Source organism: Pituophis catenifer, unplaced genomic scaffold (assembly GCF_029215685.1).
Source record: "Pituophis catenifer annectens isolate HBS135680 unplaced genomic scaffold, rPitCat1.0.hap2 SCAF_7, whole genome shotgun sequence".
In the NCBI taxonomy this organism is placed as follows: Eukaryota; Metazoa; Chordata; class Lepidosauria; order Squamata; family Colubridae; genus Pituophis; species Pituophis catenifer.
The window spans coordinates 35,860,878-35,885,933 of NW_027256887.1; the positions used below are offsets into that span (position 1 = coordinate 35,860,878).

The 25,056-nt window shown below is 40.3% G+C and overlaps 1 protein-coding gene across 12 annotated transcripts in view; it reads right to left on the bottom strand.

The window, feature by feature from the left end:
* NRCAM (neuronal cell adhesion molecule) overlaps positions 1-25,056 on the bottom strand; it is a 138,496-nt gene that overhangs the window by 58,600 nt on the left and 54,840 nt on the right. For 6 of the 12 annotated variants that reach the window (XM_070946892.1, XM_070946891.1, XM_070946899.1 and 3 more), the window contains exons 10-20: positions 24,705-24,871; positions 24,468-24,615; positions 23,404-23,528; positions 18,393-18,494; positions 17,700-17,897; positions 17,538-17,608; positions 15,685-15,910; positions 14,678-14,793; positions 13,567-13,771; positions 12,816-12,938; positions 3,573-3,749 (exon numbers count right to left, since the gene is read on the bottom strand). In XM_070946892.1, coding sequence (XP_070802993.1) covers positions 3,573-3,749; positions 12,816-12,938; positions 13,567-13,771; positions 14,678-14,793; positions 15,685-15,910; positions 17,538-17,608; positions 17,700-17,897; positions 18,393-18,494; positions 23,404-23,528; positions 24,468-24,615; positions 24,705-24,871 — 1,658 coding nt within the window. Of the gene's footprint in view, positions 1-1,851; positions 1,853-3,559; positions 3,750-12,815; positions 12,939-13,566; positions 13,772-14,677; positions 14,794-15,684; positions 15,911-17,537; positions 17,609-17,699; positions 17,898-18,392; positions 18,495-20,194; positions 20,225-23,403; positions 23,529-24,467; positions 24,616-24,704; positions 24,872-25,056 lie in introns of all 12 variants that reach the window. The other 6 variants (XM_070946889.1, XM_070946888.1, XM_070946887.1 and 3 more) reach the window with 3 other exon arrangements.

Below are 25,056 nucleotides of genomic sequence, written 5' to 3' on the forward strand. Positions count from 1 at the left end.
ATTGAAAACTTTTTCAATAAAAAAAAAAAAACTTCCAGCACTCATATTCAACAATATTAATTACAGGTCAACAACCCTGGAGGATCATGTTTACTATCCTTCCATTACATAAATAAGAAAACACTGCTTGTAGCAACTGCTCTTCCTTGGTTAATCTAGACGTTCCATAATCTTAGAACAAATAGCCCATCCCAACCTATCCAATCAGTTAACCAGAGCAAAGGGAAACAAAACAGTTAATGTCACTTAGTCCTTTCCAGTAAACTGAAATTGTTTTGTACAGCATACTCAAAAGATAGGTGATACTACATATCCTGCACAATGTGAATTGTGCTTTTACAGCTAGCAGTGGTAGGTAGCAGTGTGACTATAAATGACTTAAATATAAATGAATTTGCACTTTCAGTTTTTATGTAGCAATCAACAGCACAATTTGGTTTTGTTCAAGTTATCAATTAAATTATTTTGGTAAATTTATCATTAATACTAGCTCTTCCTATGCTATGTAGCATATCAGCCATTGCTGTTCCCAAGCCCGGATGAGAAAGAACAAGGTTTAGGGATTGGGCTGGCAACCCATAAAAATTATAACCACTACAAAAACATATATACCTCCATGATATATAATGGAGATAAAGAATGAGGCAGCATATACTGCTCTGGTTTTTTGAACCAGCAAGCGAAAAACTTCGTTAAGGCAATAGATAGCTCCTTCATAAATAGTATCTTCTTAGGACCTTATTTATGGAACTCTACTGTTTCCTCTTATCACCAACTTTTTTAAAAAATATAGAAAACTGGGGGGAAAATCCACACAATCGATGTTTATTTTTACTTGCAATTATATTCAAGGAATAGGAATATGAGTAGAGGTATCCTACTGCGACGCCTCAAGGGGTTAGGGGTGGGAGGCACTGTTTTACGGTGGTTCTCATCCTACCTCACGGGTTGTTCACAAGCGGTGTTGGCGGGGGGACAGAGGTCGGCCCCGAGGCCCCTTATGTGTGGGGTGCCCCAGGGGTCGGTCCTCTCTCCCCTTTTGTTCAACATCTATATGAAGCCGCTGGGGGAGATCATCCATGGTTTTGGGGTGGGGTATCATCAGTATGCTGATGATACCCAACTTTTTCTATCCACCCCGAATCAGCCCAGCGATGCCCTCGACGTGATGTCCCGGTGCCTGGAAGAGGTGCGGCTCTGGATGGGGAGGAACAGGCTTCGGCTCAACCCTGCCAAGATGGAGTGGCTGTGGGTACCGGCATCTTGCTTCCATAGGGATGCTCCACCGCTGGTTATAGGGGGTGAGGTGTTGCCCCCTGTTGACAGGGTGTGCAACTTAGGTGTCCTCCTGGATTCACGGTTGTCTCTGGAAGATCATGTTATGACCATGACCACGGGGGCATTTTCCCAGATTCATCTGGTGTGCCAATTGCGCCACCTGGACCAAGATGCCCTACGCACGTTCACTCATGCGCTGGTCACCTCCCGTATTGACTACTGCAACACTCTCTATATGGGGCTGCCCCTGAAGACCACTCGGAGGCTTCAGCTGGTGGAGAATGCGGCCGCGCGGGTAGTGATGGGAGTGTCCTGATGCTCTCATGTTACACCCCTCCTGTGCGACCTGCATTAGTTACCTGTTACCCTCTGTGTCAGATTCAAGGTGCTGGTGATTACCTATAAAGCCCTACATGGCTTAGGACCGGGATATTTGGCAGACCTTCTGTGGCCAGCAATAGCTCCCCATCGTCCGGTGCGTTCCCACAGAGAGGGCCTACTCGGGGTGCTGTCGGCCAGACAGTGTCGGCTGGCGATCCCTAGGGAGCGAGCCTTCTCTGTGAGCACACCTACCCTCTGGAATCAGCTCTCTCTGGAGCTCCGGGATGGCCCCCGATCTTCACTCTTTCCGCCGCGAACTAAAAACGTGGCTATTTCGCCTGGCCGGCCTGGACTGATGGGTTTTTTAAAATGGATTTTAATTGATTTTAGGGATTTTATGTGTACTTTTAACCCGGAGTTTTTGTTTTATTTTTTCTGTTTTATTGTTGTGAGCTGCCCTGAGTCCTCTCGGAGAAAGGGCGGCATATAAGTCTAAACAAATAAATAAAAATAAGAGAACACTAGATAACTACATTACTAGTTACACAGAAAAAATACAAAAAGACTATTATAGTACTAATGTATTCATTGATATTAAAGCATGAAAGGAAGCAGTTAAATGAAAAGGTATTGGAATTAGAGAATAAGAAATTAAACAACTCATTGATTTACAATAGTGATGTTAGAAACAAAAAACAAAGTTAGTAGGCATGAATTTACTTTAAACTACTACTCTTTAACAGATTTAATTTTTTTCAATAAAGCATTTCTTAAGCATTAAGTACTCAGTCTTACAATTTACATATATATAATTAGTGGAAACATTCCCTCAAACTGCAGGTAATGGAACTTACATGGACAAATCATAAGTAAGATCTTATTGTACAAAATAATAATATCCTAGCAAACAATGTGCAAACACTATACCAGAGTAAGGAATATTACACCCAACTATCTATTTAATTTGGTCTTAATTGAATATCAAAGCCTCTTTGTTTGCATTTGCTAATGTGATTAGGTTTTTGAATCATGCACTTTCTACTACATATGTGATATTGCAAAAATATTTTATTTAAGTCTTTTCATGGAATGCTTACCTGCTATTGTTTAGGATCTTAAAGACTGATTTTGGTTTTAATACCTATTGTGTGATACAAGATTAGTGAATATCTCAACAGATGTATTTGTTTAGTTTAATTAATTTACTTTAAAATTCTTAAATTTATTAATAATTTATTCCTTTAATCAATTTATTCATCCATTGGTTGTATACAATTAGCAGTTACATTACAGGGGTTTAACAACTTTCAGACAGATACCACATATTTATTCCCATGAGCTCTAAAGCACCATTCAGCCTTTGAATCAACAATGCTGCAGAATCCTAGAATATGTCATAATAGATTGTTTACTCTAGGCATTCAGATTAGAAAACTGCTTTCATCTAACATATATCTGTATTCTTTATATAGTAGCTCTAAGACGATTAGAACATTTTCACGAGTTTCCTATTTCTATAGTCAAATAGTATTTTTGAAAGCTCAATAAAATACTAAAATATAATTTCACACAGTAACCCCAAATATATGCTAGTATGTTAATATCTGTATTTCTTTTAGGTTAAACAGCTTTTCTAAATATAAAAATTAGGATATACTAATACTTTAAGGGTAGAAAAAAATCTGCAAAAATGTATAGATTATTCTCCAATATATATAGTTACATTCTTAAAAAATCTATACACAGTAACTTCAATTTGAACTTGAAGTTTTCCCTTAGACATGGAAGTTAGCTGGGTGATTTTGGACAAGTCACTTTCTCAATCCACCTCACCCATTCCCACCCCACCGAGATCTTATGGAAAAATCAGGAAGCAGGAACATTCTGTATACTATCTTGAGTTACACAAGTAAAGATGAGATTTACACAAATAATTAATTTAAATTGATACTCCTTGCACATATCCATCTTACCTTCATTCATAATTATTACTGCTTCTTCTGTTATTTGACTTCCGGATCCAACTGATGTTTGTGCATAAAAATAGAACTTGTATCGAGTGCTATAATTCAGGCTGCTTAAAATCAAGCTGGTCTCATTGGCAGGAATATTGATCTCTTCCAAGTGACGTAATTCATGAGTACTATTAACTGTTGTTATATAGAATACAAAATACAATTAATTTTGTACTTAACTACTGAAGCCAAGCATTTACGTAACATGCTGAAACTTGTATTGACATACTGCATTAGCACTATTCAGAGAGTATAAATATATAAATATAATATATATATATATATATATATATATATATATATATATATATATATATATATATATATATATATATATAATTTAAATATTATATATATATATATATATTTATAATTTAATTTAATATATTTAAATATATTTTAAAGAACATATATTTATTAAAATATAAATATAATCCTGCTTATAATTTAGAACAATTTTTGTTTGTGAAGTTGTGCTGTAGCTTCCTGCATGTATAGATTTCAAAGGCCTACAAAGTTGTAATTTTGAAAGTAATGTGTACAGCTTACATGTTCACTTAATTAGCTTCCTAACATCTGGTTAAGAAGATGCTATTACATCTTCTTAAGATACACAATGCAGGTCAGCAGCACCATATATAAATTCTCACTAAGCAACTTTGTGCTGTCTGCATTCTCCGCAACTTTTGTCCCCAAGGCGTAATGCATACTTTTCTCTGAAGCAGAGAAAGGTCATTGTATAGTTTTTACAAGGAAATACTGTGTTACCCCCTTTACATAATAATTTTGTAAAATTTAACACTGTTCATTTCCAATTCTTAAAAACTGATTCATATAGAAAAGTATTAACCAATCAACCTAAAATAAAATTATCTGCCACAATGTCCTACCTGTCAATGACTACTTCAACCACAACAATACACGAGCAAGTAATAGATACAAACTCAAGGTAAACCGCTCCAAACTTGATTGCAGAAAATATGATTTCAGTAACAGAGTGGTCAATGCCTGGAATGCACTACCTGACTCTGTGGTTTCTTCCCCAAACCCCCAAAACTTTAACCTTAATGTTACTAATCTCAAGGATCAGACCCAATAACAGACATAGACTCATTAATATTTAATCAGGTAGCCTTTTATTAACATTTATCTTCTCATTACAGCAATCATCAGCAAGAATATCTGGAGCAGCGTGGAGCAACCTTAAGTACCCGGGAGGCAGAGTCTGAGGTAAGGAGTGGTCTAGGGAGGAGGTGGATGTATGGATTGTGTAGATTAACCCTTGCAGTCCTAGGCCATGTTTACCTGCTTGTGTGGGTGAGGCATTTACACGTGACAAATCCCCCTCTAAATGCCTAACCTGCATGTGTGTGCTTTGCGTTTGGGGAAGAGAGGAGAGGAGAACGCATAGTTTGGATACTAGGTATGCGTGTTGCTTGCCCTGCAGAGGTTTCGTTAATATATCCACTGTTTGTTCTTCGGTGTCACAATATGTGGCTTTGATGAACCCTATTTTCGATAGTTGTCTCACATGTTTGTGCTTTATCTATCTATCTGGACCCGTGCCAGTCGGGCTTCAGGCAGGGGTACAGCACAGAAACGGCATTGGTTGCATTGGTGGATGATCTCTGGAGGGCTCGGGACAGGGGTTGCTCCTCTGTCCTAGTCCTATTAGATCTCTCAGCGGCTTTTGATATCATCGACCATGGTATCATGCTGCAGCAGTTGAGGGGGTTAGGAATAGGGGGCACCGTTCTGCGGTGGTTCTCCTCCTTCCTCTCCGACCGCTCACAGTTTGTGTTGGCAGGGGGGCAGAGGTCGACCTCGAGGCACCTCGCATGGGGAGTGCCACAAGGGTTGGTCCTCTCGCCCCTTCTGTTCAACATTTATTTGAAGCCGCTGGATGAGATCATCCGTGGTTTTGGGGTGAAGTGTCATCTGTACGCTGATGATACTCAGCTGTACATCTCCACCCGACCACCCCAACGATGCCCTTGATGTGATGTCTCGCTGCCTGGAGGCCGTGCGGGTCTGGATGGGGAGGAACAGGCTCAGACTCAACCCGTCCAAGACCGAGTGACTGTGGCTACCGGCATCCCGATATAGTCAGCAGGTGCCATCGCTGACTATTGGGGGTGAATCTTTGTCCCCCACAGAGAGGGCTCGCAATCTGGGTGTCCTCCTGGATGCATGGCTGTCTTTAGAAGAGCATATGACGGCCGTGGCCAGGGGGGCCTTTTATCAGGTTCGCCTGATTCGCCAGTTGCAGCCCTTTCTGGATCGGGATGCCTTGTGCACGGTCACTCACGCCCTTGTCACCTCCCGGCTGGACTATTGTAATGCTCTCTACATGGGGCTCCCCCTGAAGAGCACTTGGAGGCTCCAACTGGTCCAGACTGCGGCCGCGCGGGTGATTATGGGCGCAACTCGTTGTGCCCGCGTGACACCCCTCCTGCACGAGCTGCACTGGCTCCCAGTGGTCTTCCAGGTGCGATTCAAGGTGTTGGTCACCACCTTTAAAGCGCTCCATGACACAGGACCTGGGTACCTTTGAGACCAACTTCTGCCACCAATAGCCTCCCACTGGCCAGTTCGCTCCCACAGAGAGGGTCTCCTCAGGGTGCCATCAGCCAAGTTATGTAGGCTGGCAACACCCAGGGGGAGGGCCTTCTCTGTGGGAGCCCCAGCCCTGTGGAATGAACTGCCCCCAGAAATGCATAAGATCTCCGACCTCCGGGTGTTTCGCTGCGCACTGAAGTCCCTGTTGTTCCGCCAGGCTGGGCTATCAACATAATAATTTTAAGTTGGGGTATTTTAAATTTGTGGGGTTTTAAATTGAGCCAAATTTATTTAATTATTTTAAATTTTTAATCGATGTTTTGTCTTGTGTTTTTAAATAGGCTGTACACCGCCCTGAGTCCTTTGGGGAAGGGCGGTATAGAAATAAAATAATAATAATAATAATAATAATAATAATAATAATAATAATAATAATAATAATAATTATTATTATTATTATTATTATTATTATTATTATTATTATTATTTATATCTATGTGCCTGGATCTTTGGCCTATGGCATTCGCCCCGGATATTTCAATAGCTGCCTTGTTATCCTTGTGGATGATTATGGGGTAGGCAGGTTCGGCTCAGATGCTGGTGAGTAGGTCATCGAACCACATCAGGTTATTGGCTGCCTTGGATAAGCATATGTACTCTGCCTCGGTGGTTCATGTGGCTACGAGATTTTGCTTGCCCATGTACCAATGTACAGGGCTGTTGTTGAGGAAGAACACATAACCTGAAGTGCTCTTCCTGCTCTTTACATCTCCTGCCCAATCGGCATCCGCATAGCAGGTGAGGATTGGTCCATCGAGTGCATCCGGCTCTAGGCATAGACACGTGTCTGCGCTGCACTTCAGGTATCTGAGTACCCTCTTGACTGCTTCCCAGTGGTATACAGTGGGTTTGCCCACGTGTCTGGATAGTAAGTTGACAGATAGGGTGATGTCGGGCCTGGACCAATTGGCAATGTACAAAAGTGACCCTATGGTTGACCTGTAGAGTGTACTGTCCTTGAATTCAGGTGCTTCGCCGTACATGTTCTTTACAAAGTCTGGTTGCATGAGGGTTTCACTTTGTTTGGCATCTGCCATGTTACACTTGTGTAGGAGTTCAATGATTTTTTCCTTTTGAGACAAGCGAAACCCCTTGGGTGTTTCGTTGATTTGTACACCCAGATATTTGTTTATCTTCCCTAGAGACTTTAGCGAGAAATGTTCACCTAGCTTGCTAGCGAAGGAGTTACATTTTTCTTTGTATTTGCCAATGTACAGTATATCATCCATGTAGATGAGCACGTATTCTAGGGAACCGCCAACTTTTCTGACGAAGAAGCAGTTGTCTGCTGGAGTTGCAGTGAAACCCATTGTTTCGAGCACCTTGACCAGGCACTCATACCACCGTTTCCCAGACTGCTTCAACCCGTACAAGCTCTTGTTGAGTAGCCATGTGTCACCCTTGCGTGTGTCCCTGCTGTGTGGTGCCTTAACGTAGATCTCCTTGTCCAGTTTGGCATGCAGGTATGCAGTCTGCACATCGAACTGATGTACTTCCAGACCTAGGATGGACACAATTACTAATGCACTTTTAACACTCTCTGCCCTCACGGTAGGTGAGTAGGTCTCGGTATAGTCCTCCGGGTATTTTTGGGCAAATCCTTGAGTCACCAACCGGGCCTTGTACAGTGTCTTTATTATTTATTTATTATTTATTAATCAAATTTCTATACCGCCCTACTCCCGAAGGACTCAGGGCGGTGAACAGCCAAGATAAAATACAGATAATACAAATATTTAAAAAATCCCTTAAAATTATTAAATATTTTGGCCGAAACACAGATTAAAACACCCAATTTATAAAATCACGAATTAAAAAATTTAAAAAATTTAAAAATTTAAAAGATGGGAGTTAGGCCAGGCCAGCTTGCTGAAATAGAAAAGTTTTGAGAGCACGGCGAAACGTGCGCAGGTCCGGGATCTTCCGTATCTCTGGGGGGAGCTCGTTCCAGATGGTAGGTGCCCCCACAGAGAAGGCTCTCCCCCTGGGGGCCGCCAGTCGACACTGTTTGGCCGACGGCACCCTGAGGAGCCCCTCTCTATGGGAGCGTACTGGTCGGTGAGAGGCTATTGGTAGCAGAAGGCGGTCTCGTAAATACCCCGTCTTGCCACCTTCTAGCGTTTTGATCTTAAAGATCCATCTGGTTCCTATTGGGGACTTATCTTCGGGACTTTGGCAGGTGTGAACACATGTAACTCTTTGAGACTGCTCATTTCTTTTTCCATGGCTGACTCCCATTTTAATTTTTTAATTTTTTTTCCTGGGTGAGTTTCAGCACCTCCTCGTACGAGTTTGGGGTGATTGGGTTGGCGTGTATGTGGAATACATAGTCCTCAAGCCTTTTGGGCAACTGGTTCCTGCTTGCCCTAACCGGTCTGTTTGGGCTCGATTCGGTGTCATGTAAGTATCTTGCTTCTCTCTGTGTGAGTGTGTCTATCTTTATCTTGGAGTGTTCTCCCTTCCATTCGCTAATCTTTACTTTCTGGTGAATGGGTTTGGGTCTCCTTTCTCTCTCGCTATCTATTGTGGTTTCTTTGGCCTGTTCCTGCGTATTCTGATTTATCTCCTGTCTGAGGAGTATTTTGTTGAGGTGTATTTTGGACCAGTTCGCTTGTTCATGGAACACAGCTGTCCTGGACACAATGAACCTGTTGTTGCTATCTACAAACCTGAATCCCTTGGTGCCTGGTTCGTAACCCATAAATCTAAGCCTTCTGGATACCTTGTCCTCCTTGTAGAATAGTTGTTGTGGTGTACATCAGCCGTTACTCCAAACACATGTAGGTGTCCTATTTGTGGCTTCCTATTGTACATCAACTCGTACGGGGTTTTGTCAATCACGCTAGACCATAGTCTGTTTAGCGTGTAGTTGGAGTACACTAAGGCCTCTGACCAAAAATGTTGGCCAATTCCCGCATCTTCTAATGCGCACCTAAACATGGTTTATAGGGTGGAATTCCTTCATTCTTCCACTCCATTCTGGAAGGCCGAAAACGGTGAGGACGTGTAGTGCAGTATCCCCTTAGACTTGAGCCAGTGTGTGAAATCCCTCGAGAGGAACTCTGACTCCCTGTCAGTCATTATTTGTTTTATCTGAGTGTTATGTTGGATTTCTACCCTCTTGTAGAACTCTTTAAATTTCTGATACACTTCGCTTTTGTGGTTTAGTGTGTACACGAAACCGTAGTGACTGTAGTTTTCTTGTATTTTATGGATGGCCTTAGGGGCCCCACTAAGTCCATGTGTACTAGGTTAAAAATGTGACTGGTGGTGCGTGTTGTCTTCTTGGGCCTAGGTTTGGTTTTTAACTTTGAGCATTTACAGACCGAACACTCGAGATAATTTTCACAGTCCTTTACTTTGATACTTTCAGTACATTTGGTCATTTTTTGAATAATAGGGAAGCTAACGTGCTCCAACTTTCGGTGTAACAGGTGGGCCCCCTTCATCTAGCTGTCGGTTTTGCCTTCTTCTGGTTCAGTGTTTGTCTCATCTATCTCTATCCCCATGTTGGCGTTTATACTATGTACATTGTTGCTCTCGGTATGTAGGTATGGTAGCCCTCCTCTAACTATTACCTCTTCTATGTCCTTCCTGTTCCTATTCATGAGGACCCTTCCTCCCTTGAAGGTTACCTCTATCCCTGATTCTTTGCTGAGCTTCAGTGCAGCTAGAATGTTGTGAGGTATCTCTGGGACCAGCAATACCCCCTCTATTTTTCCTATCCCTGGTAGGTAAGCGTTTCCCTTCCCTGTTACCCAGACATCACTCTGGTTGGCTACCTTGACTAGGAAATCCTCTTCTGTGAATGAAGAGAGTAGTTGCCTGTTATATGTGGTGTGATTGGTGGCTCCTGAATCTATAAGCCACATGGAGTCCTCCCTGTCTTGATGTGTTATTAGGGTGTGTTTCCCTATCCCATATAGTGACCCTGTTCGGCTGTCTCTGGAACTGTCCCTGTTTCCCCTTCTATCCCTTGGATTGGGAGAGTCCCTACGCCTATATCTATTGTCTGTTGATTGTCTCTCCAGATGTCTGGCCCTGTGCTCATGCCTGTCCCTTTCCCTGAAGTTTCTGGGGCAGTCCCTTTTGTAGTGGCTTCTGGACCCACAATTGTAGCATTCTGCTGTGTCCTGTTGCCTGTCCTGAAAGTCTACTTTCTTTATGGGCCTATGCTCTCTGTGTGACATGGGGTGGCTCTTCCTCAGGTTATCTTCCGCTATCAACCTATTGGTTAGGCTGTCAATGGATAGGTGTCCCAGGTTCAGTGAATCTAAGTGTGTGATAAAGTTATGCCAGGTGGGGTCTAAGGAATTAACTATCACACTCTTCATGGTCTGATCTGACACAATTTCCCCTCTTAGGTGTAACTCAGCCCTGGTAGCATTTAACCCTAGCAGGTGTTTGCTCATAGAAGCCCCTGGCCTAATTCTAGCAGAATAGAATTCTTTAGAAATCCTGGTTGTGGTTGCCACGCTCTCACTATAGAAAAGCCCAAACATTTTTTGCATTAATTCTGATACCGTTAAGTAGTATTTGATACTGGGGTATACGGTGGGGGAAATACTGGAGATTAGTAGGCAAAAAGCCTTGTGGTGTAGGCAGTCCAGTTCAAAAGTCCATGGCCTTTCTGGGGGGTTAGTAATAAAGAACAATATATTTTCCCTCAAAAAAACAACCTGGAGCTGTTGGCTCCACCCCAGGAGGTTAGACCCATCCATTTTTAACTTTGGGAAATCATTTGGCAAATTCCCTGTATTATTTGTTAAGTTACTTACAGCAGGCGGCTCTCCATGGTTCTGAATGTGCATATAGCCGCAATACGGCATGGGGATACTTGCTGGGAGTTTAAAAGGTCCTCTCTGCACTTTTTTTTCTCTTTCTTCTTCTAGGTGGAATTGTGCATGCGCGAAGTCCATTTCAGCTCTGCAGTCGTCGTCAGAGGTTCTCGTTGCTGCAGCTCCTGCGTAGAGGTCTCTCTCGGTCGGGTAGGCCTTGGTTTCGACCTTGTATGTCCAGCGGTGAGTCGAAGGTGATCGGGTCGTTGTGATGTCGTCCGGACGAAGATCCAGCCTGCTCGGGTGGTCCTCCATCTGCGGTGAGTATCTGTTCCGGCCTCTGTGCTCTGGCGATCATGGCCTCTGCGATGGATGGTGTCACGTCCTTGGGGGGTGCAGCAACGTTGGTGGGCTGGCATCGGCGTCCGCATCCCTTGTGTGGGTGGCTCAGCACTTCCCCCACTTCATCCCTTGTCCCCTTTTGCACTTTTGGTTTGTTGTTAGGGATTTTTAGATCTGAGCTGAAGGCGGCGGTGAGGGTCCTTATGGCCTGTTCGATCTGCTGCTCGGTTGGGGACGTTTCGTGGCCCGGGTCAGATCCCTCATCCTCACAGGGCTCTTCTTCCTCGCTGGTTTGAGGGGTGCATGCTTTTCACGCCAGCCATTTTGAATCTCGGCCTTCGATTGGTCGGTGGTCAGCCATCTTGGCAGGCTGCTCGGACAAAGATGGCTGCCATTCAAAATTTGGCGCGAGATCGGGTTCTTCGTTGTTGGTTAGGGTTTCGGCTGGGGGTGAGTTTCTTACCGAGCCGTGGTCATCAGGTTCTGGCCTTTGGTCGTGGTCTCCTCTTGCTGCTCCATGGTCCTGGATCAGGCTCTGGAGGTTCGTGATGAGGTCCTCATCGGCCGTAGGCGATCTCAGCAGTCTCAGTATGTCGAGTCGGAGTTTGTTGTTTCCTTGTGCGTCAGTTTCTTGGCTGATCTGGTCTCCGGTCCCCTTTCTGTTGTCCATCGTTGTGGTTTCGGCGCCGGCCTTGGCGTCGGATCTCTCTGGTGTTTCCACTGGGAGGTTGCCATGAGGGGACAGCTATGCCGCCATCCTTTTGGTTTGGCTCAGGTGTTTGGCTTCTTCTTTTCTTCAGATGTGATTGTCCTTCTGGCATATCTTCTCATTAAACCATCCTCTGCTACCATTTTGTTACTAATCTCAAGGATCGACCCAATAACAGACATAGACTCATTAATATTTAATCAGGTAGCCTTTTATTAACATTTTATTTATTTATTTATTTATTTATTATATTTCTATACCGCCTTTCTCCCGTAGGACTCAAGGCGGTGTACAGTCAAGAAAAATATAGACACAACATTGATCTTCTCATTACAGCAATCATCAGCAAGAACATTTGGAGCAGCATGGAGCAACCTTAAGTACCTGGGAGGCGGAGTCTGAGGTAAGGAGTGGTCTAGGGAGGAAGTGGATGTATGGATTGTGTGGATTAACCCTTGCAATCCTAGGCCATGTTTACCTGCTTGTGTGGGTGACGCATTTACAGGTGACACTTAAACTGTCTACTGTTGACCTCACCCCATTCCTAAGAGGTCTGTAAGGGGCGTAGTGTCTTACCGTCCCTGTCCTAATATTCCTTTTTACTCTTACTCTTTTCATGTATTCAAATTATGTTTATACTTTTACCTGTTATCTTATATATGCTTAACAAATAAATAAATAAAATAAATAAAATATTAATTATTCAATAAAGATACGCTTTGTGGATTCATTTTTTGTTAAAGTTTTACTTACTTGGTTGAAACTTTAATGTGTATCCCAGCAGAACTCCATTTGGATGAGAAGGTGGTCCCCATTCCAAAGTAAGAGAGTCCAGATTTTGATTGGTAATCTTTAAAAAAGAGGGTGCACTGGGAACTTTAAAACACACACACACAAACACCACACACACACACCACAACATAAAGTTAATTTTAATAAAACTCAAATATTATATAAAATATTTTAAATGTTCCTTTTAAATTATCATCACATTTTATTTAATACAATACCAAGGTTACATGTGGATTTTCTAAAATTAGGATGCAGTTTCTGGAACTCTTTGGAAAGTTACTCATTACTGCTAATATGTGTCTGAATTCTGCAAATATGTTGTTATGCTGTCAAAATCAACTAATAATGCTTTATTTGTTATATGACTAACTTTACTGTTAATTTCTCCCTTCATATTTCCATTCCTTAGTACATCAGATATTACATGTGACAGACATGAATATACTCTTTGTCTAATATGCCTTAGCACTACTCATATGCTGCCCCAGTACAACTTCAATAATGTAGCTGTTATCTATAAAAGCTTACATACCACTTTCCCATAGATTAATTTTATCTTATATTTGCTCATGTTTCATTGTCTTCCAAATAAGTATGTTAAAAATCAGAAACATTTATTATTTTAAATAATCATTTAATAATAATGAAAATGGCCTGGTAATACTTAACTCACAACGTGAAACATAAATATCTGAGTTATTCAATTACGTACCTCCTTCTGGAGTCTTAAATGTTTCATCTTGGCTTGCTGGTCCTTCTCCTTTCCCATTAAACACTCTTACATTCAGTTTATAAGAACTAAAAGGCTCTAGTCCCGGCACCATTCCATGCGTTCTATTTCCACTGAAAGTCAACATCCTTTTTTCCACATGTTGCTTAATTTTTCCAGATAAATGTTTGACTTTCCAATAGTAAATCTAAATATATGTGCATGGATATTTTAAACGTTAATTTATGATGTTCTCAGACTGCATTATATTATACAGCCCAAATGAATTTTGAGACAAGCAATTTAGTGTGCTAAATAATAAACAATAATATTTTTTAAAAAAGCATTTAAAATAACTTAGTTAAAGGAAATCCATTGATTTCTTCTCTAGCGATGACTATCCAGTTGAGTGAGTTTAAATTATCAGTGCAAAGGCATATCAAATCCTTAACATATGTAATATATTAGCACATTAGTCTATCAGTATTTGAAGCAGATAAACTGCCTTCAAATCTGTACTAAGATATGGAAGTTATTATCTGACTCTGATTTAGATAGTTCTTAGCATAGTCTATTTCATACGGTTGTGAACAATTAGAGATAGATTATTATAGGATTCTTTAGAAAATGGCTAGTATAATTTAAATACATAAACATGATATAAGTTTTACTGATTTTGTATATACACATTCAACCAGTGGTGGGATTCAAGTAATTTAATAACCGGTTCTCTGCCCTAATGATTTCTTCCAACAACCAGTTTGCCAAACTGTTCAGAAAGTTAACAACCGGTTCTCCCGAAGTGGTACGAACTGGCTGAATCCCACCACTGCATTCAACCCAAGACTAAATACTGGTATGACAGAATAAAAAAAGTATGTTACACATGTTACAAGGAACACTTAAGTGTAAATAATAACAGTACTTAGACTAAAAACTGTTTCTGACAAACATCAAATAGCCATTCTTATAGACCAAGAAACACAAAATAGTAGTTACTCTGGTCTAGGATCTCAAGAAGTAAAATAAACAAATAAGGAAAACTCACACTCAAATACATTTGTGGATATTTTTATACTAAATGCTGTTTAAGAAATATCTATGGTTAACTTACTTTGTATCCCTGAAGATGACCCCGGACAAACTTCAATGGAACTGGATCCCACTGCACTTTCACTATTGTACTGTTTACAACTTGTACTTGTAAATTGCCTGGAGCAATCATTGGCACTGACAAGGACAAATGCAACAAATCCAAGTTTAGAACCATTTGCATGTGTTTATAAGGCACCATGTTTTCCCGAAAATAAGACCCAGGCTTATTTTCTTTTGGGCCCCGAAATAAGCACTCGGGCTTATTTGCGGGGAGGTCTCACTTTTTTGACATGCAGGAGGTGGCGAATGTGGGGGCTGATGGGAGTGGAAGTGCTGCTACCCCTGGCCCCACCCTCTGTTCCATCTACTTGCCTGCAGCCGCAATGAACCAAACTCTCAGCATGCCCCGGCCTCTGCCCTACCCTGCCTGCTGGCCCTGCTGCTGCTGGTGGTTTTGTTGTGCAGAATGCTGTGCAGCTCATTGCGCCAGTGGAGTCACTCGCAGCAGGACGCTGTCAGGCTTGGGATGCCAGTGGAGCCACTCCTGCCCTGAGTGGCTCCACTGGTGCAATAAGCCTCACGGCATCCTGACGAGAGCGACAATGAGATTTGCGGCGCCTGGCCATAAGCGGCCCCAAGTGGCTGCAGAAGAAGTCGGGCAGCAGTGCAACAGATGTTGGGGCATTGGAGGTTTGGCTGTGGTGATCCTAAGGTAAGTGGGTGCGAGGCATGTGGGGCAGCTCCACCCCCCAAACTAGATTGATTTTTACACTTGTGCCTCGCCCTACCTCGTACAACCAGATGATGGGTGGGGCTTAACTAGGCCTTATTTTTGTGGTAGGGCTTATTATATGCAGGCATGAAAATCGGGCTAGGGCTTGTTTTGGGGGTAGGTCGTATTTTCGAGGAAACACCATACTTTGAATTTCATAAATGTAGAAAATTAATTTTGAATTCTATATTTGTACCACGATACTCAGAAAAGTCAGCTAAAGCAAAAATTATACTAAAAAGTAAGAAACTTACAGTCTTCTCCAGAATGTCCAATTATTGTTAAAGGATCAGGTGCAGGTCCTAAGTCATTTAATGCTTGTACTTTTATCTCATATGGAACAAAAGTTGGTGTATCAGCTACAATATATTTAGATACATTTGCAACTGTAACAGATGTCCATTCATCTTCACCATCATTCTGCTGCCAACTGACTTTGTACTGAAGACCTGGACCATTGGACTGAAAATCCGTTAAAGGCTAAAATGAAAAATAACAAAGGTATGATTTTTAATTAGCCATATAAAAGAGGATGAAGATAATATAAGGTTAATGTTTTTGTTCTAATGATTGCTAGAAAGTGGTGATTTAACCAGAATTTTTTTCATATTCACGTGTGGCATACAGGTTAAGGATTCCTACTAATTTAATGACTCTTTTCCTTGTTCTAAAATAAAATCTCAAGTGGTGCTCACAGGTGGCAACAATAGGCAAAATCCCTTCTGTCATCCAGTCTAAAAAATATGCTATTAAAAGAAATGGGACTGGAAAGGACTAAAAAAGAAGAGAGGGAAAATGACAAACTAAAAAATCACTTCCTTCTATAATCTTGTACTTCATGGGTCGCATAATGAAAATAGAAGTACCCTAACTGAACAATCTATTTCTGATACAGTTGCATTGTGGAATGACAAGAAATCATATTGCTTATGCATCTATTGCTTATATACCGTATTTTTCGGACTATAAGACACACCAGTGTATAAGACGCACCAAGATTTCGAAGACGTAAGCAAGAAGAAAAAAGGTTTTGCCCTCCCCGATCCCCAGGAGCACTCTGCAGGCCTCCCAAACCCTCTGTGCGTCCTGTTTTTCGCAAAAACGGGGCAAGCAGAGGGTTTGGGAGGCCTGCAGAGTGCTCCTGGGGACTGGGGAGGGCAAAATCGCGATGCATGGGGGTTTTGGGATGCCACAAATGGACCCAATTTTTGCAAAAACAGGGGCATTTTTGCCCTCCCCAGCCCCCAGGAGCACTCTGCAGGCCTCCCAAACCCTCTGTGCACCCCATTTTTGTGAAAAACAGGCCCATTTTTTGCAAAAATGGGGGTGTTTTTGCCCTCCCCAGCCCCCTGGAGCACTCTGCAGGCCTCCCAAACCTTCTGTACACCGTGTTTTTGCAAAAAGTGGGCCCGTTTTTTGCAAAAATGGGGGCATTTTTGCCCTCCCCAGACACCAGGAGCACTCTGCAGGCCTCCCAAACCCTCTGTGCACCCCATTTTTGTGAAAAATGGTCCCGTTTTTTGCAAAAATGGGGGTGTTTTTGCCCTCCCCAGCCCACAGGAGCACTCTGCAGGCATTCCAAAGCCTCTGTGTGCCCTGTTTCTGTGAAAAATGGGCCCATTTTTCGCAGAAAAACGGGACAAGCAGGGCAGGGCTTTGGGAGACCAAATATGGTTGTATTTGGTGTATAAGACACACCAACATTTCCACTCTTGTTTAGGGAGGGGAAAAGTGCGTCTTCTACTCTGAAAAGTATGGTACATCATATAAGCTGTAACTTACTCATGGGTGCCAACAATAAAGTTGGTCCTTTGTTTTAGCATTATCACTTGAAATTAGTTATGGAACCACACTAATTTCAAGTCCCATATTTGGTCCTAACTGTATACTACTTTGCTTTATAGCAAATTATATAGCAGTGTCATCAGATAATTCAAGTAGCACAGGTTGAATGATATTAATGGCATTTCAATGGTTTTTTTTTAATACAACAGCAAGTCAATCTTTAAAAATGTTTTGCTGTTTTTCTGAGCTTTTTGCTACACATTTGGGAAAAGTGAATACTAGTCATACTGTCTTCAGTATTTTATTTTTTCAAAAAGCTTACCTTCCAAGTGATCACCAAATTATTAGGTTCCGTTCCAATCCCGTGAACATTAATAGGATTGTCATCTGGTTCTAAAAATTTAATTTTTTATATTTAAGTAAAATATAGACCACTATAGTTGAATGTTATTTATATACTAAGCAGATAGAGATGTTTATTTACTTGCAGGTTTTGTAAAGTACTTTTCAGAAGATTCACTTGGTTGGCTCCTTCCAATTTCATTGAGAGCTATTACACGAAATGAATAATTCACATATGGTGATAACTTTAACTTTACAGTTGTAAACACACTAGGGACTTCCATTTGGTAATGCCATATTCCTGGTTCATGCAAAGCATCTTCATATTCAATAATATACCCTGTAAATAAAGTTAAATTTTGCTTTATAAAGCCTTATTTTCTTCTTATATGATTAGCCAAATACATATTTTTGAGAAGAGTGTTATTATATCAAGAGCATTGTAAATGCTTGAAAATTGAAGATTCTGAAGGTCAAATTTTACTTGAAAGCAATCAGACTTTGCAGGATTGGAACTTGACATGTATTATAATAAAAGCATGGCACAATATTTCTGAACAACATTAAGTGGAAAACTGAATCAAAGAAGTAACATCTCATGTATTTTGATACAGAAAAATAGAGGATACTGCTACTGAATAGGTAGTTTATATTAATAAGTAATAAAAAACAGGTCAGTTACATTGCTATTTTGCACCACAGTTCAGTGCTTATGCAGAGGCACTTTACAGAAGCCTATTTTAACACAGTCATTTAAATGAAAACAATCAAATAAATGCTGTTTATTGCAAAATAGAATGCTAAATGATTTCCCAAATAAATAGAACAATCATACTTGTAATGGGGCTATTGTTTTCATTGCCCGGTATCCAAGTGAGTTGAGCACTTCTTTCTAAATGATCTGTTAATTCCAAATCATAAGGTGGATCAGGATGATCTGAAAAGGGAATTAAACAACTGTTTTATATTCTAGGAAAAATTCTGAACAAGCTTGTTTACAATATGATTGTGTAACCACTGGCATGCAATTGCAATGAAAATGAACAACTGGCTTTGCTGGGAAACAACGCAGAACAAAGGCAGATTATTACATAAATTCTTGTAACAACATTTGTTTTGTATTACAAAGTAACAATATGACAACATTTTTGTCATGGTTCACCAGCAGTTTCAGTTTATGAGTTGTGATAATGATCATTATAGCACTATTTTGTGTAAAACAAACATTTCTTTACACTAAAAGAAAATAAAAATACATTCAATAACTACAAAAAAACTGTTTCAGAATTATATCTTTATTGGAGCCTCTATATTGGCATGAACTTATCTAGGCTCACACAGACTTGATGTTTGTAACTTAATGAGAAACAGGCTTTTTTTCTAACTCTTTCACAGTCAGAAATTGCTTTTTGCTTAAAGTGTGAAGGAGCCAGGAAATCCAATACAATATAAACATGGTGGTTTTTTAGAGAAGAAACAGGTCTAAGGCTGTGTCAGCACTGCCAATGAGTCTTTAAGACCCAACAGAAAAGGGGAAATATTATTTACATTCTTTGCCCTATCTAATTCTGATAAATAGTGACAACCTATCATAGAATTCAGGTCCAGGAAAGACAATAAGTTTTTAAAGTCATGAATTCCTTGTTAGATTTTTAAATATATATAATGTATGTATGTATGAATGTTGTAAACAAAGTTGTAAAGAAAATAAAGGATAGATGTTCCAGTTACTGTAAATGTTATTTAAGTATAAAAATGGTTGAATAAGAATGTCTGCCACTCATAATTATCTTCCAAACATGGGAAACTAAAGATTAATTAATTAAATAATACTTTAAAAGACAGATGCCCTAAAATTAAATTCAGGCCCTGGTGTCTTTATAAAAATGTATACTCTGATAGTTATGGAGAATATATCAGCAACCGATAAGGTGAAAAATTGTTTTCCTATCATATCCCACAGTCAAACTGACATATGGCACCTATAACAAAAATTACCCCAAACTAATTCTAAACTGGTAAAATCTTGCTCAAGAATTATGTGTCCATGACTAAAATGCTTAATGAATTTATAATAAAACTTTTGTTTCTTAATTAGGAGGAAATAGTTGCAAGAAGAATATATATTAAGTGTACAAATCTTAAAGAATAAAGAGGGCAATGAGGAATCCAGGTTTGGCATAGCTTAGTACATTTAATATAGTACCATATGTAGACTTAATTTTGGGCAGAAAAAATATCCATTTTTAAAATCTTACATTCAGTAGCAATAAACTACTAACAGCCCATAAAAAGGTTTATATAGGCTGAAGATTATGTCACAGTGAAATTGGAAGTCATTTTTAAAAATAATATTAAACTATGCTTAACAAATGATAAAAAGCAGCTGAATTTTACACAGGTTTTAATAACTCGTTCAGGCAATTATGTGAGAAATTTATACTGAAGACTAGTTTGATTTAATTATAATAATGAAACAGTTTAGCATTTCAGTCATAAATAAAAATAGTAATATGATTCTCATCAGATTTAACATAAATATATAACCAAACAAAAATAAAAAGAGAAAGTCTGAAAAAAGCAGAAAGTTTAGGAAGGTTTGGTATATAATCCAAGCAAGACTTATTATTAGTTTACCGTAAACAATAGGTGGAACTGTTGGAGGAGCTGAAAAAAAGGATATTAATATAAACTATAAAACTTGTGTTAGTAGTCAGAATGAAGCAACATTATTTATTATTAATATGACTTTCTATGTTATAAAATGTTATTATTTTATTTGCAAAAATGTGCATAATACGCATTGAATGAAAACAACAACAAAAGCCTCTTTTATCTGAGTCCTGAATAGCCCTGCAGACAATTGTCAAACTATAGGCTCATCATATTGAAAGGGTTCATTTAAGCCAGTGATGGCGAAGGAAGGATGCACATGTGGCACCAAGTGCTGAAAAGGGAGCACTTCGCGCGCACACTTGCACTTGTCAGGGCAGCGACCAGGAAGAGAAGCTGCCCAGGGGGCATGCACACGCCGGATAAGGTACTTCCGGTTTCCGGTGTGCGCATGCGAGCCGGCCAGTAAGCCTTCCAGTTATTGCCGTGCATGTGCATGCGACGATCAGCTGGCCAGCACACATGCTCACGCCGGAAAATGGAAGACCAGCTCTTCTGGTTTCCGGCACTGCAGCACACCCAAAGGCCAGCTGATCATTGCATGTGCATGTGTGCCAGAAACCCGGAAGAGGAACGGGCAACACCGTGCATGCCAGGCGACATGGCTCTGCGTGCCACTTTGGGTACCCGTGCCATAGGTTCACCATCACAGATTTAGGCTATGTAAGCCAATTGCCTGCACACTGCAGGAACTCTAAGCATTCTCGACAGAAGTCTGTCTAGCATTCATCCAAACACTGGCAAGGAAGTAGTGTTCAATATCTTTGGGTACTGGTCCCAGCATTGAAATGTTTTCACTGTTAAAAGGCTTTATTCCCCATTAACATTACTGGAATTAGCTTTTCTACTATGTAAATCTACAATTTGATAAGCATTGCCTTAACTTCAACCAGTTATTAATGAAAATATTGGCAAATTTGGTAAATTCTGAATATTTTAATCTCCTTCAGGATAATCCAACAATTGACAAATACTGAACCATAACAAATATTTCTTTAGAGCATACTAATAGTCCGGCTTCAGACCTGGGTACAGCACGGAAACGGCATTGGTCGCGTTGGTGGATGATCTCTGGAGGGCTCGGGATAGGGGTTACTCCTCTATCCTGGTACTGTTAGATCTCTCAGTGGCTTTTGATACCATCGATGATAGTATCATGTTGCGCCGGCTGGAGGGACTGGGAGTGGGGGGCACCGTTTTGTGGTGGTTCTCCTCCTATCTCTCCGACCGGTCGCAATCTGTGTTGACAGGGGGGCAGCGGTTGACCCCAAGGTGCCTTGTTTGTGGGATGCCACAAGGGTCGGTCCTCTCACCCCTCCTGTTCAACATTTATGTGAAGCCGCTGGGTGAGATCATCCGTGGTTTTGGGGTGGAGTTCCATCAGTACGCTGATGATACTCAGCTGTATATCTCCACCCCAGACCATCCCAACGATGCCTTGGAAGTGATGTCCCAGTGCCTGGAGGCCGTGCGGGTCTGGATGGGGAGAAACAGGCTTCGACTCAACCCTTCCAAGACCGAGTGGCTGTGGCTGCCGACATCCCGGTATAGCCAGCTGGTGCCATCGCTGGTTATTGGGGGCGAATCATTGGCCCCCACGGAAAGGGCTCGCAACTTGGGTGTCCTCCTGGATGCACGGCTGTCTTTAGAAGAGCATATGACGGCCGTGGCCAGGGGGGCTTTTTATCAGGTTCGCCTGATACGCCAGTTGCGCCCCTTTCTGGATTGGGACTCCCTACGCACGGTCACTCAAGCACTCGTCACTTCTCATCTGGACTATTGTAACGCTCTCTACATGGGGCTCCCCTTGGGGTACACCCGGAGGCTCCAACTGGTGCAGAATGTGGCCGCGTGGGGGATTATGGGAGCGACGGGGCGCTCCCATGTGACTCCTCTCCTGTGCGAGCTGCATTGGCTTCCGGTAGACTTCCGGGTGCGCTTCAAGGTGTTGGTGATCACCTTTAAAGCGCTCCATGGCTTAGGGCCGGGGTATTTACGGGACCACCTTCTGCCACCAATTGCCTCCCACCGGCCAGTTCACTCCCACAAAGAGGGCCTCTTCAGGGTGCCGTTGGCCAGACAATGTCAGCTGGCGACCCCCAGGGGGAGAGCCTTCTCTGTGGTGGCACCTACCCTCTGGTACAATCTACCCCCAGAGATACGAGTGATATCCAACCTCCAGACTTTTCGTCAGGCCCTAAAAACTATTTTTTTTCAGTTAGCTGGGCTGTCCTGATTTTATGGTTGGTTTTAAAATTTGATATGGATTTTAATTGAAAAGTTTTAAATTACGGGCCAAATTTATTTAATTATTTTAAATCTATTTTTAACTTTTGTGTATAAATGTTTTTATCTTGGCTGTTCACCGCCCTGAGTCCGAAAGGAGAAGGGCAGTATAGAAATCTGAAAAATAAATAAATAAATAAATAAATAAATAAATAAATAAATAAATAAATAAATAATATTTTGTTTCTCTCATTTTAATAACAGTATGTGCACTCCAAGCTCTTTTGAAATCTGTCATATAAGGCAATTAGGTATTTGTGTATTACTTCCCTGCTACTGAAAAACTGTACTTTTCCATTAAACCTCCAGATGCTATATAGAAGATCTTTCTACAAAAATACTTTCTAATTGGATATGGAGTTTTAAAACAAGGTTAATTTAATTATGTTTACCTTACCAAATATAAATTCCAAGGAATTAAGATATTTTAAAATATTTTCCTATCAGACATAGGAAAAACAGGAAGCTAATTTATGAAATCACATTATAAACAAAGATACATGATAATTATAATGCATACAGAACCCTAAATATTAAGATTCTGGTATGGAAAGAAAATCTGTACAGAGAAAACTCAGAACTATATTTTCTCAGATCAGGTCCAAATGATGGATATTCTAAAGGCTACCATAGTTTCAGGCAAGTATATAAGAAATTATCCTGTCTTGTCTGGTTGTTTTTTTTATAACACTTTGGGTTCAAACCTAAGATAGCATTATAGTAGCAACTGAAAAATTATTTTGGTTGAATTTATAGGATCAAAATATATTCTTACTTTTAGTATATTCCAAAACTGTAATATCAGAATAGCTTAAAACCAGTTAATATTTTCACAAAAAGATAACAGATTTGCTTTTGCTTTAATTCTACATTATGAGATATCTTACCCACAACTGTGAGTACAGCATTTGCAGAAACACTATCCAATGTAGTATTAGCTAGGCAAGTATATTCTCCACCATCCTTATCAGTGACATTCATAATGGTCAAGCTGTATTTACCTACAATAAACCTGTAATTACGATACATTTAATTATTCCATTGCAAACAGTTCTAAATACATAATTTATTAGTTGTAGTAAATAACAATAGCATCTTAATACAGATGTACTTGTTACTTGACAGCCGTTCAAGAAGGGATCCAAAGGAGAAACCAAATTGGACGGCTAGAGTCCATTACAAAAAATGAAAGAAGATACAGTGGGATTATGGGATCAGTTAGAACAATGGCAGAACAACAATATGTGAATAATTTTATTTATTACAATGATTTGTTGGCCATTTAATAACTTTCTGATGAATTTAGAATGAGAAGTTTAAATATTGCAAAATAAATTCACCACAAGTGTATGTTGAAATACGCATTCCACAGACATTGCTCAAAGCACTAAGAAATGACATGCATTATGGACAAATAACAGAGGCATCTGCTGGGGTTGTGTGTCAAAGCAAAGAAATTAAGAGAGTAATGTAATACAAGCTCCACTCCTTTTGTATGTGTGTCATCATATCATACACGTGTATGAAATAAGTGAAATTTGCATCCTAGTGGAATGATGCTGCTTTTATCATTTTGATGAAAGCATCAGAACCTGTTATTATTTTAGTAACATTAGTTTAGTGTAATGTGTTAATCATTACATCATTCTGGTTTTCTTTTCTCTTTGCAGCTGAAGTATGATCCTAGGAAAAGATACTTGGTGACTATATCAAAAGATGCAGTATGACGTTACCCAGAGAGGTTACCTATATTGAATCTTATTATAGCATACATGCCTGGTGGAGAGAAATCATAATTGGTGCATTGCAGAAATCACTATCTTAAAAAAATAGTAATATTTTATCTGCAGCAGGATATACTATTAAATTATATCTGGAAATCTGTATTAAATCCCCTTGTTGGTGTTTTATTAACTTGCAAAAAAGTGGGGCTCGGGTTAGGAATACATACCGTCCATCATCTGGCAATTCATCATTTTCCTTCAACCATATAACTGTAGGTATTAATGTTGCATCATATTTAATTACACATTCAAAGAAAACCTGCTCCATCCTTTGTACTACTTTGTATTCAGGCTGCTTAATAATCAATGTGGGTTCTGAAACATAAAATAATTACTATGATACTTACAAGTTACAAATTGGCAAACAGTTAGGAGGCTTTTATTTCAGAGCCAGGGTTTCTTACCCTTGATTTCTAACTGAACATTATTTTGTGCTTTTCCTAGTTTATTTCTTGCTATGCAGGTGTATGTGCCACTGCTGTCCTTCTGGACTTTCAGAATTTCCAAGGTCCCATTTTTATGGAAAACATACTGCTTGCCCTGGAGAATGCTACTTTTCATTCCTTGAAACCTATGTATTGGAAAGAGATTATCCAAATTATGCATTAATTTAAACTTTATTTGGAGGCAAGATGTCTACTGCATCCCTAAACCCCAATAGATGTAATAATATTTGATAAACTGTAGAAAGATGATTATATACATACACAACAAAAAAAAGACCCAACTCACACAAAATGTTAAATAAATGATTGG